The sequence below is a fragment of the Seriola aureovittata genome, chromosome 17 (genome assembly GCF_021018895.1).
Source record: "Seriola aureovittata isolate HTS-2021-v1 ecotype China chromosome 17, ASM2101889v1, whole genome shotgun sequence".
Lineage (NCBI taxonomy): Eukaryota > Metazoa > Chordata > Actinopteri > Carangiformes > Carangidae > Seriola > Seriola aureovittata.
Window position 1 is genome coordinate 21,537,934 of NC_079380.1, and position 13,556 is coordinate 21,551,489.

General features: G+C 42.8%; 1 protein-coding gene across 5 annotated transcripts in view; it reads left to right on the forward strand.

Moving 5' to 3' along the window:
• The window catches only part of LOC130185686 (RNA binding protein fox-1 homolog 2-like), a 47,185-nt gene that overhangs the window by 27,761 nt on the left and 5,868 nt on the right, over positions 1-13,556 (forward strand). For 2 of the 5 annotated variants that reach the window (XM_056402282.1, XM_056402284.1), the window contains 5 exons: positions 8,243-8,330; positions 9,370-9,426; positions 9,681-9,828; positions 10,910-10,952; positions 13,330-13,430. In XM_056402282.1, the coding sequence (XP_056258257.1) occupies positions 8,243-8,330; positions 9,370-9,426; positions 9,681-9,828; positions 10,910-10,952; positions 13,330-13,430 (437 nt within the window). Of the gene's footprint in view, positions 1-8,242; positions 8,331-9,369; positions 9,427-9,680; positions 9,829-10,909; positions 10,953-11,499; positions 11,543-13,329; positions 13,431-13,556 lie in introns of all 5 variants that reach the window. The other 3 variants (XR_008830188.1, XM_056402283.1, XR_008830189.1) reach the window with 3 other exon arrangements.

The following is a 13,556-nucleotide window of genomic DNA, read 5'->3' on the forward strand; positions in this document are numbered from 1 at the left end:
ATCCATGTAAGTGGCCCAACTACAGTTCACTTTGTCTCTACCTGCTTCTCTGTGATCCCATCTCATCACCATTAATGCTGTGTGTGTGTGTATATATATAAATATATAGAGTCCTGCAGGCATATATATATATATATATATATATATATATTAGTAATATATATATATATATATATTAGTAATATATATAGGTGTGACAGTGTGTATCTTACTCACATACACGCACACCTCAATGCATCTCCACCCATCCACGGCTGTCTCTGATTGTGTGTATGCTCTAACATAAATGGTTAAGCAGTCCTCACTCATAACATCTGTCTGCCGTGGGCAGTAACATTTTGGCTGTTACTGACTTGTAGGACACCCTGCAAAGCTAACGATGGATAAATTCTCTCCTAATCATTTAAATCACATATGTGTAGTCACATATGTACACACATTTCATTCTTCTGCTGCAATTACAGCCTGAACAGGAAGTGTATTAGGGTCTCTGCATGGTCTATTTGCATAGCTGATGATAAAAGCGAAATCGTGACGTTTATCACGGTCACGTAGAGCGATATTTCTTCTGTCCAGGGAGGGCACACGGTTTTAACGTTCCCTTCCCCGTTTCTCATCAGGCGGCCGTTTGAAGATCCAAAAGGAAATATGTAAAACAGCAAGGTGCACGCCGGCTAAATTATATTAGTAATTTTAGTTTAACTGTTCCATCTCTCGGCACGCCAAGATCAAGTTCTCCATGTTTCAAAACAAAGAGATTGTGGTGAACTCGGGTTTTTATATTTAATCAGACCAAACAACCAGTATCATACAAAAGCATCTGCAGGTTTAAGCGAGATTTCATCATTTTTTTCCCGAGCTCCTCTCTGACGTGCTTTGCTGTAGGTTTGTGCACAAAGCAAACTACGGTGTGGAAACGTCAATTGCAACTGCTGTGAGGAAGACAGCAGACGAGAGACCATGCAGAACCCCTTAAGACTCCCAGTCCCTAACTACTGCTTCAAGGTTGTGTGTTTGTGGTTGGTCTGTGTGGCTGGAGTGTTACGGGAAGTGACAGCTCCTCCGCAGCGCAGAGTTTTAGTCAGACATTTCAACACAATGGCGCAGAATAGCTGAGTTGTCTTGAGTGTGTCAAAAGTGGTGCAGCTCTGCATGCGAAGGGATGGTGGTGGGTGGGGTGGTGGTGGTGGTGGTGGTGGTGGGTGGGATGGTGGGTGCTATTGAGTAAAGAGTGTCATCATCACTGCATGGATGTGGTGAACGGGATGAGAAGAAGCCGTGCCTGTGGTTCTGCATGCCTGACCATGCACACTCTCACCAACCAATGCTGCCGCCACACACACACACACACACACACACACACACACTCCTCAATGGGACCGAGCTGGCCTTCCACTCATCTCGGCCTGGGCCTTTTACCAGCCATTTCCATAATGAGCACTTTTGGATGATTTTATGCAGTAGTGTTACTCTTATTGCGAGAGTTTGAATCGGTAAGAACTTGATTTTTTAATTGCTGAATTGGCGATGGCCTGAAGTGGAGGATTACCAGCTCCTTGTGTCCCAGTTTCATAGATGAAACCCCCCCCACCCCCCCACCCCTACGAGCCTCCCCACTGCTATGGATTTGATCGGTCCTGTTTTGTTTTGCTCTCAGATCTTTCTGTTACTGCATGATTTGCCCCAGGACAAATTAACGAATGAACTGTGCGAGTTTCCATGTGTGTTTGCTTTTGTACATGAGTGAAAATGTAGAAAAAAAAGGTTGAAAGAAAAGGGGAAAGAGAGTTTGTACTTTGCCCTTTCCAACCCTCAGTCTATGTTTGTGTGTTGACTCAATTCTTTCTCTTCCTTATCCCTTCATTCTCTTGTCGCCAGTCAAGTTTGTCTTTCTGTCCTTTTGTTTTGAATTTGAAAATTAGCTGTTTTTTCTAACTTTAATATCTACTTTGCCATCATCTTTGTCTGCCTTATTTTGTTTTTCCACTTCTGTCCATCTATTTAGTTTCTTCAATTTCCTGCCTTATTTGTATTGTTTGACTGTCCTTCAGGATGTTCTTTTGTGGTGACTGGTTAAAAAAACTGGAAATTATAGCCACTATACCCACAATCAGTTTCTAAACACACACACACACACACACACACACTTCTCTTGTGGCATAACTTTACCACACAAGAATGAGTCATTTCTTGCAACATCTAACCAAAATACCTCCGCTTGTCCTTTTGACTGGAATAGACCCAGACAGCATTAAAGCAACCTTTTGCTATTCTGCTCTTATGATGGAGGGTGGTGTGCATTTGTATCTGCTCTTCTGACTTTTCCTCGGAGGTGTTTAAACTCACTGCATCATCTCAGTCCCTCACTGTACTGCACCATTCAGTTGCCTAGTTTCTGGGGTTAGGACAAGGTCGCCCCGTATCTTCATTCTCCTGTACCATGTCTTTTGTTCTCTAGAGCACCAAATACCTTCCTGTCACTGGTCTGATTGTTGTAATGATGCTCAGAGCTCTGTTTAGCACTGAGAGCTAGCATCCTCTCCCTTTTCTTCCTCTTTCTTCTTTCTCTTATATTCTGTTCTGAGCTGTAACACTGCTGCTATCAGGTTTTAATTTCACATGGGGGCAATAAAAGGGGGGGGCATTTAGGTTTCTTTTGTTACTAGGATTATTTGTTCCTTTATTTATTATATTTTTTCTGTTTCCCTGACGACTTCTGTGTGTTGTTGTCAGTCTCCACGGTAACCACTCGCTGTTTCTACGGCAACGGTAAGTTGTGTACAAACATCTATCACTGAACTGATCCCCTTCCCACCCCACCCCTGAAATGGGCCTTTGACACAGCATTATGTACAGTATACTGTGAAGTGACAATATTAGTCTTTGCATTTCTATTCACCAGATGTAATGATCGTAGACCCACGCAGTGTAATGCCCTAGAAAGCAATTGGTATTATGTAACTTTACAGTGCACAGCACAGTACCACAGGCACACAGACAGACGGACACAGCATCCTGCAACACATTGGATCTTTTAGCGGTAATATTCTTTCCACACGTCCGTCCCCCACCATGTCATTAACACCTCACTGGGAATGACCGAATGTAATCACCCTCTTCTGTGCAATCACACGGCTATCTACAATCCATCTGATTAATTCTCCGTCAGACTCAATGTATATAGTTTTCTTCTTCCTGATTAATTAAAAATCAGCAGAAATGATATGAAGCTTTGCTCCCTGTTGCTGCCTACGATTGCTTTGAGTGAATGCAGACCCCGAGCTGCAGGGCATATAACGCTGCTCTGGTTTTGAATTCCTTTATTTCACTGACCTGCCTGCTTTTTAGCACAGCGTACTTTGTCAAATGTTATCCAAGTGGACACAATGTGCAGTTGAAAAATGCCGTAACACCCCTGCCTGTTTTTACTGCCGAGACAAAGACCTTCCAAATGTACATATTAGACCAGCACACTGTGTCCTGCCATTAAAAACGAATCTGTTCGTTGGGGATCTTTTGTTAATTCATTTAAGAAATAAAATGTGTTGAGAAAACATGCTGTCTGGATTGGGTTGCACCAGTTATTCATAAATCTATTACTAGGTTAGAACGTAATGTTCTTTAGTAAGAATCAGCTACTTTCAAACTAGTCACTTACTAAATTGGGTTGAAACTTAAGAACTGTTTCGGCTTGTAAAGACTTTATGTAGTAAATTGGTTGCTGTTCAATCAGCTGTGTAAACAGGAAGTCACTGTAGCACCATGAGCCACCTTATCCTCCAAAAGTGACAAAAGTTTTTGAATTACAAAAAACTATATCTTTTGTAAAGATGTTACTTTGTTTTTATTCATTCCTATGTACATGGAGAAATATGTGTGTTTCAGTGCGTGTAAATATTTAGCAGCCACTAATGTCTGGGTAAGAAATAGTTTGGTTTAATTTAGTAATTAGTAGACACTTAGGTTTTAAATTAGGCTAAATTTGAACTTACGAACAGCTGGTGCAACTGGCTGGTCACTTACCAAATCAGCCAGGCTGTGTCCCAGTTCACTCCCCATTTATTATATAGTGAGCAACATTTACCCTCCGCCATTTTATTCGAGTGTCCGAATTCTGAGTGTGTAAACGTGTGTCCACTACAGCAACAAAAAGTGTGTGAACCCTTTGGAGTGACCTGGTTTTCAGCATTATGTGGTTGTAAAATCTGATCTGATCTTCATCTAAGGCTCAAGTACAGACAAACACAATGTGTCTCAGCTAATATCACACAAACAGTTATTATCTTTTCTGTCTTTATTGAAGGAGTTAAACATTCACAGTGCTGGTGGGGGAAAAAAGTAAGTGAACCCTTTGGTTTAATAACTGCTCAAACCTCAATAACCTCAAACAAGCTCGTCCAGTAGCTGCTGATCAGAGCTGCTTCGGCTGTCTGGGGTGAGCGGCTCTGTGAGTTAATTGCGCAGCATCTCTACTGGGTGTTACCGCTCCACCAGGAGGATTTGCTTTGTTTGAAGTCGTTTTACTTGTGATGTTTAGGGTTATTATCCTGCTGCATCGCCCGGCTTCTCCTGAGCTTCAGCAGGTGGTGCAGTCACCCTGACTTCGTCCTGGAAGAGACCTTTGTATTCATTTTCCCCTTCGACGATGTGGGAGCTGTCCGGGCCCAGAGGCAGCAAATCTCAGCCCCAGATCACGACGCTCCCTCCGCCCTGCTTCACCTTTTGGGCTGATGTTTTCATGTTGCTATGCACTTCCCTTTTACGCCATACATAGAGCTGCATGTTCTTCCCAAACAATTCAACCTTAGTTATATCATTCCACAAAACACTGTTGTGCCTTCGGAGTCGTCTCAGCCGGACGCCCACTTCTGGGGAGAGCAGCCACAGAACTTAATCGTTCCATTTATAGACCGTTTGTTCTGACTGTGCACCGACGAATAACTAAACTCTGTGAGATGACTCCGGTAACCCCTCCAGCTTTATGCAAATCGACAATTCTTCATCGTAACTCTTGTGAGATCTGTTTTTCTTGTGGACAGCAAAACTCAAAATGTTTGAGTGCTCTCAACCTTGTTTCATTCACTGGACTCCAGGTTTGATTCCAGGTAGCGCTTGTTCATGTTTTTAGCCGAGGGGTTCACATACTTTTCTGAGCCTGAGCTGTGAATATTTTAATTATGTTTTCAATAGAGACGAGAACAACACAATGATTAGTGTGTTATTAGTTAAAATAAATTGTGTTTGTTCATAATTGTAACTTGGATGAAGCTCTGACAGAGTTTGAAGACAAATTTATACATAAAAGAAAATAATTCCAAAGGGTTCACTTACTTTTTTTTGCCTCAAAAATTCATGTTTTAGAAATGTAAAATTCATGATGTCGCACTACTGTCTGCTAACAATCCCACAATGCAGTGCGCTGCATTTTATACATGACAGTGATGACGCAAAACATGATCATGATTTAAAATCTCGATTTACTGCTCACTGCGGAGAAAACGGTGCAGCGTCTGTTACATGGGGGAGGAGTGAATGAGGGAGCGACTTGGGACTCAGCCCCAGCGTTGTTGTCACCATATGCATCTCTAAACCGATATGGGGTTTACCTCGCTGTGTTTTTTGGGTCTCTATTATGCTGCCATTTTGTTTTTCTCTTTTTGGTTTGGTTTTTTCTTGTAGTGGACTGTCTGTGTATTAGTAGTCGTAGTAGTAGTCGTAGTCGTAGTGTACTGGTCCTAGTTTGTGACACACGGTTCTAATGCCTGGCATAGTGTCTCATGTTTCTTTTATTTCTCTCCTTTTTTGGGAATGAGGATTGCTCTCTCTCTCTCTCTTTCTCTCTCAGACACTCTCCCTCTCTCTCCCTCTCTCTTTCTCTCTCTCTCTCTCTCTCTCTCTCTGTTCCCTCCATCCTTTGGTGCTCTGTTTCTCAACCCACCACATATAATGAGATTTTCAGGAGAATGGTCACCAAATCTAATTGCTTTATTTGAATGATGCACCTTGGTATATATGTTGTGTTTTTAAACAGTAATTGTTATTAGTTTTTTTGTGTTGCTCATGTAAACTTTCTCCCTTTTTTTCTCTTTCTCTTCACTCCATCTTTACGTTCTCCTGTTTTTTTGTACATGGACTGGCTCTGTCTCTTTACTTCTCACCTGCATCCCTTCCTCTTAACTTACCTGTCCCATCTTTGTCTCGTATGTGTTCGATGTGGGAGTGCTGCGATTGTTTTTGATTGGTCTCTATGCTGCATCCAACGCTTGCTGATTGGCTGAATTTTTTACTTTTTTTGGTTTGTTACTCACTCTTGGTCATGTGATGCGCCCATATTTGGCTGCGTGTAATTTCTGTGTTATATGATTATTAATTTTGTCAAACAAATGTTTTTGCACCCCCTCTTTCTCTCCCTCTCCCTTGTATTTATTTTAAATATTTCTTTTTAGGTATGTAAACCCCACAAGTTTGGTTTCATATGGAAATGTGACTTCATTTTGTCCAGGTTTATTGTTCAGGCTGGACTGGGAGGGCAAAAGTGGGATGAGAAAGGCTGAATGTTTTATTAATCATTAACACTTTGAGATTTGCCTTCCATATTGGTCTCTGTTGATTTGCATGTATTCCTGTCAACCGTTTACCCAATTTCATTAATTGCACATTACGCAAACACAGGTACACAAACTGCACAAACACAGCTGATTGCCCACCATTGATATAGTCTAACTCTTTGCTATCAGGAAGTGTCACTCATCTACATAAAACTTCTCACAAGTCGGGAAAGTTTGTCACTATGATACAAAAAAAAAAAAATGCTAACATTGATTTTATTCATTGATTCGGTTTCATAACATCTCCGCTCAGACACCCGCGAACAGTTGTGTCAGATAGCTAGCCAGGCTAGGCTAATTGAATTGTTTGCCACTGACCTTGTCATTTGCTATGAGGGAAAAATGAGGTAAACCTCATTTCCATATGAATGTAGCTCAGCAGATAAAGAACATGACTCACTGAGAGAAGCAATGTGAGTTGCAGCCTCGGCCTTAATGGTCGTCTAAATGGGAGTGCTGCGGGGATGCACACACAAGCGCTCTCATTCCTCAGTCTTTCTCTCCTTCTTTGTCACACACACACTCACATGCACGCACACACACTCTCCCCTCATCCAGCCAAAAGGTCATTAATCTTTAGCTTGTCACACAGTCAGATGTGGACCTTCAACAGCACACTCAGGCAGTGTGGGTTATTACAGAGAGCTACAATCTCCTTCTTTTAAAGCCCATCAAAGGAAGATGAGGATAGATCAAGGGAGCAGAGTGTGAGCCTTTGAAGCTCAGAGAGGAGATTAGCAGCCATCTTGGATTGAAAGGCCTAAGCATTAGTGTGAACTGTCAGCCATCGTGCACGGTACATGCACATCCACAATACTTTCACCTGTGCATGCCAATAGAAATGTGTAGTCACAGCAGCGACATTTCCAATGTCGCCCATGGCAGCCCTCATATCCCTACACAGTGAATCACCAATTCTCTACTGGGCAACTCACTTTTAATTGCATGATGACTAAAAATCCCCTTAACAGCCGCCCACCCACTTCTACACGCAAACATGGACAATCACACCAACACACGCAAACACACACACACACACACCATTGTCAGGGGTAAAATTCTTCCGCACTGATCACCAGGGTTGAGTATAACACCAGTGACCTTTACATTTCAGACAGTCATCTTGGTTATGACTCTTCTGCAGACTTAGTTTCATCGTGCAGTATTTTAAAGACAGCGCCAGCGGAAAGTGCAGAAAATAACATGTTGTCACATCCATGTTGTTTGGTGGGCCAGCAGCTAACTTTAAGCCAGTGTGCAACTTAACAATAAAAAAACAAAAGTTATGTTACTGACTAATTACACGGCAAAATGATTGGAGGAAATGTAAACCAGACATTGATACAAGTAAATGTGCCGTAACTTCAGATGACACCAGCGATTCGTTAATGAACCAGTAAGAATAAAAGAACTGGGAAAATATAATTAAACATAAATATGTGCAAAACATAGAGGAAAGTATAATAGCAGCACATAGCAGCAGGCATGTTGAATGTAGTTCTACTGTAAGAAATAAACATGTATCAGCCTTGGCCTTGCGAGCTAGTAATCTTTGTTTGAGTCTGTGTTGCTTTAGTTTCCTCTGTTGAGTTGTTGTTGTCTGTGTCTTTGACCGTTTGCTCCTCCGTCCTCAGGTGAATAACGCCACGGCCAGGGTGATGACTAACAAGAAAATGGTCAGCCCTTACCCTAACGGAGAGGCGCTCAGCACGCTGCCTTATGGTAACGACCACACGGACACGCACTAACAATGAACCGCGGCCCGCCTAATAATCAGAACAGCATAGGTCCACAGGGGGGGAGGCAGACGTAGGCATGGGTAAATTACACAACATAGCCACAGTGTTCGCTCCCTGCAGGCTCTGCTGCAGACCGCGTTCTGCAAGACCATCAGCAAACCAAATTCATGCAGGCTATTTTAGTTTTAGTATTTTTGTCACCACCTACCAGCTGTGATGTGAGTTGACTTTAAAACATAGCTCACAGATCGACTCGCGCAGGAATTAAAAAAGAAGCAGGAACGTGTTCTCACAGTAATCATCGTCTATTAAATGATCGTGTAACAAAGTGATATTAATTTAATAAAAGGGAAAATAGATGTGAATAAGAGGCAGAGTGGCTTTAAGAATCAGCTGAAAAAAAAAAATTGTTAGTTCAGTGTGGAACAAAAAAAAACAACCTCCCACAGCTGCTGCTGCTGCAGCTGTAGTGTGTGGGGAAATATTTTCAGATATATTTTTAGTAAAGAGTTTGTGTCGTATCCTGTAGCCAGCAATTAGACCAGACCATTTGTTGACCTACTGTATCTGTCCAGGTCATCTAGCGTCCCTGCTTATGGCCATGCCCATTTATCAGTCTAACCCCACCCCCCACCCCACCCACCACCACCACCACCGAGTGCAGCCAGACCTGATTCCAGTGTCTGTGTTGCTTCCAGGCTGATTCACCTTGTGGTGCTGGTGCAGCGGGTGATGATGACGAACATGGAAAGAGCTCAGCAGCGTTTCCTGTTTGTTTCATGTTCTCTTCCATTACTTCCTCCAGTCTGGGTTTGAGTTTCACAGGGAATCTTCAACAGTTACGATCAGTTTTTAACAAACACTCCTCAGTGGAGTGTGAAAATCTCATCAGGTATTGATTAATAAAACTGGTCTTTAAGTAGCTGGCGAACCATGAATGGAAGAAGGTGAATAACTGAATGACGTGTAAACTGCCCCTTACTCATCCTTTGCCCCGTCCCCTCTCTCTATATGACTGCCAGCGGGGTGGAAATTGAGTCCCATGGTGGGGGCTGTGTACGGACCAGAGCTCTATGCAGGTGAGGCCGGTCTCCATCTCCTTCACACACACTAAAATCTGTCTCTGCAGCCTATTTAAGATTTTAGACACATTCCAGTCTTTGATTTATATGAATGCGCTGCTAGTGTGGAATCGAGGCTGTAGTTGGATTATTCTCTGGGTCTTCCCCCTGTTTTTCTCTTCACATTGTCCTCTACCTTCTTTTCTAAATCCTTTGCCCTCCCTCCACCTTCCTTTCCTATTCTCCACCTCCTCCTCCTCCTCCTCTTCCAGTCCCAGGGTTTCCTTACCCTTCAGCAGCAGCAGCAGCCACGACAGCAGCAGCAGCGTTTCGCGGTGCCCACCTCAGGGGCCGGGGCCGGCCCGTCTACAGCGCCGTGCGGGCTGCTGTGCCTCAGCCTGCCATCCCTGCCTACCCCGGGTAAGAGTTATACAACAGCTGATGACCTCACGTACATCATAGGTGTCACAGATCTGTATGTTTTTTATAGAAAATAGTTGAAATAAAACGGTTAAAGCCGGTAGTTTTGTTTAGTGCCTGGTAAATCTAGTGAGGATCACCTCATTAAAGCCATTTTTCAGAATCTATTTGACCAGGTCTCTGTTTAACACAGCTGTGCTCATACACTTCTCATGCTCAAACATCATTTACACTTCACTCTCTCCAGCAGTCCAACTGGCACACATTGTCAGTCAGTTCACAAGCTATTCAGCAGAGTATGACACGCTGATGGGATTGCACCATCGAAGGTTCATTTGAATAAACTCCCAGATACCGCCATCAGCGGATTTGCATAAACACACACAAACCACATTCAGTCATTATGCAGAGGCAGTCACCCTGCTCACAGATTTGCTCCAAATTATTCACATTTACTGTGATGTGTTTTTATGTACTGTGCATGTCGTTGCTGTGCTGTGATGATTGGCTAATGGGGTTATGACTGCTACGATATTTAGATCAAAGCAGGATTGATTGGTTAATGGCCTTGTGGTTGCTTAACTGATGATGAACATTCAAATCGAGCTAAACGAGGTGAAATTGGGGGGGCTGCAGGAAATACCCTCTCCATATCTTGCTCCACTGATAACGCCACCTCTCAGACAGACATTATGTCCTCATTAAACGATCCTTCGCCGCCTTAATTTTCTCCTAGCTGAGGAACAATAGCAGTTTATGGTGGTGTTTTCAGTACAATGAACCATCTATTGGCCTCAAGAGTCTGGTGTTGTATGTGTTTGGTCGCAGTTGTGGAGCTGAAATGGAAATTGTATTTCCTCTGCATGCTGCATGGGTGTGAAATAACTACTTTTCTCTCTCTCTCTCTGTCTCTGCCTCTCTCTCTCATCCTGTTCCCTCTTTTGTTTTGCTGTCTTGTGACCTTCATCCACTCTGGTTTTTTGGGACTGTGCACCACCCCATTTGCACCCTTCCATCCCCCTTTTCCCCCCCTACTCTCCCCCCCCCCATCCATCTCTCTCCCATTTTCTTCTTCTCTCAGTGTGGTGTATCAGGATGGGTTTTACGGAGCGGCGGACTTATATGTAAGTAAACTCACCTCCCACCAACACACCCTCTCTGTCCCTCCCCCTCACACCTTTCTCCTGCTCTTCTTTCCTTCTGGGGGTGATTGTGCATGTGCGTTCGGTCATGCCCTGCACAGAGCTGCCTGCATAAAGGTGAATGAGCCCACAATGAAAAACAGTTTACAAGCACAACACACCACAAATTAAGACAAGCTCCTTTAATGACACAAGGTGTTTTTGTTTTGTGTTTTGTGTTTTGTGGTTTTTTTTTTTTGATACTGTTTGTTGTGACAGAAATATCTGTTATGCAGTTTGAACGCAGCTCGGGTCAAAACAGAGAGTTGTTTTAAAAATGGAAAGAAAAAAAAAAATCCGAGCTGTGAAATCTTAATGATCGAGGGTCTCAAACACCACTACAAAGGCTGCTCTGTGGGCGGACGCGGCAGCGTGCATCAGTGTACGACTGTGCGAATATATGAACAAGAATGTGTGGTTGTGTGTGTGTGTGTGTGGTTGTGTGTGTGTGTATCCAGGTTGACAACGGTTGTTTCTGTTCTCTCTATAGACTAGTGTTTCAGGACTCAGTCCTTAGTCCCAGATTGCCTCAGGTAGGGTCAACTCAACACCAAACCCACAGTGTGCATTGTTTTACTGTACTACTTCCTCTGATCTTATGAATCATCTTCTGATCTGATCTGGAACATGTTGTCTTTTAGTTCTTATGAAAAAATTACCACTACTTTTGAACTTTACTTTGTTTTTTCTACTAACTCACTGGAATATGCACTTTTTTTTTTCTGATTGTGGGGGGGGGGGCTTTGTTTGTTTGTTTGTTTGTTTGTTTACTAAACTACTAAATTGAACCGAGTGTATATTTTTCCTTCCAGTTTGTTCAAAAGAGAGCCTGGTCTCTTTTGTCTCTTAGTTTTGGAGAAATGAGACACCCATCCTTATTTTGGCGATAATGACAACACACCTACATTTCACATCTATAAGCAAATAAATAAATAAATGTAAAAGAAAAAAAAACAAAACAAAATTGTAAAGTGAAGTTTTTTATTTTTTGCATTTTTCCTTTTTTAAAATTGGAGGCTAGTATTTCGCAGCAAAGGTCCAGTGTGCGTCGGCCCGCGGTGCGAGATGCTCTAAAATCTAAAAGAAAAGTTGAAACGGAGAACATGGTCTCTTCCTGAATTAACCACCCCCGACCCCGACCCCTCCCCCAGGATGATGATTACTGAAGCATGTGCTGATCAGCTGCTGCATGCAGACATACTGTATTACTGTTCCACATCCTCCTTTCCCTCCACTTACCCAGAAAGCCTTGCTCTCTCTCTCTCTCTCTCTCCCACCTAATAAACCCGTTTTTTTCTATCCCACCCGTCCGCTCTGTGCTCCATGTCTCTGCAGGCGTCTCGGAGGACGCCGGGGTGTTTCTGTTATGCTTTGCTGTGCTCTGTTCTGACCAGGTCCAAATGCAGTGGTGTTGTGTTTGGGTTTGTTTGTTTTGAGTAGGTTTGAATTGTAATTTGGGTCGTGCATGCAGTCGCAGTGCAAGGAGATGATTTTTTTAGTGTCAGTACAGGCTTGTGTGGGTGTGTTTGTGTGTGTGACTTTATTTTCCATCTTCCTCTGTTTTCTTTCTCCTGAATCCATGTGTAAAAACACAAATAATAACAATAACACATGCTGTTTTTTTGTTTTTTTTTACCATAAATATGTCAGACTGTAGCATCCCTTAGTGTGTCCTCAGACTGTAGGTGTTCTCTTGACATATCTGTTCATTACTCGAATCTTCTGTCCTGACAAGACAATGAAGTTTCTATATGGCTTCAACTGTGTGAGCATTTTGTCTTCCACGTTTTTTTTTTTTGCTTTGGTTCTTTCTTTTCTTTTTTGCCTCCCCTCTCTCCTGTAGTGATAATAATACGATCTAACTCGACCTCGGCAGTTCAATTTCCTCTCTCTGTCTCACTGATAAAGCACTTCTTGTCCCACATCAACACCACACCTCCTCCTCCTTTCCCCACACAGAAATGCAATAAATATACTGACACATACTGGATTGAAATTATTTGTAAATGATAGGAAAGTTACTTTTGCTGAATGCAAGAAAAAGTATTTCTAAAATGTGTCTATAATTTAAACATAGTATTTTGGAAATATGCATTAAAAATATACAGTAATCATGGTGCAATATCTATAGTATTTATTGAGAAATGACGATTTAAATTGGTTGAATTGGTTAAAATTGATTTAAATAGAACAGCTGGTTATGTAAACACACAAGTATATGTCAGTATATTGCATCTCTATATCATTTACACACCTTAGCCCAGGTGTCTTGTTCCTCAGAGACATGTGACTGAGCTCTGTTGTGTGTGTGTTTCTCTAGGGAGGTTACCCTGCTGCTGCTGCCGCCGCCGCCGCCTATCGCTACGCCCAGCCCGCAGCCGTAACCGGAGCAACCGCCGCTGCCGCCGCCTACAGTGACAGGTGAGGCCAACCCAGGACACACATCAACACACACACACACACACACACACACACACACACACCTCACTGTTCAACAAAACTGCTGAGGTGCAGACTGCACAGCTGATCTGTAGTGTCAGAAATCAG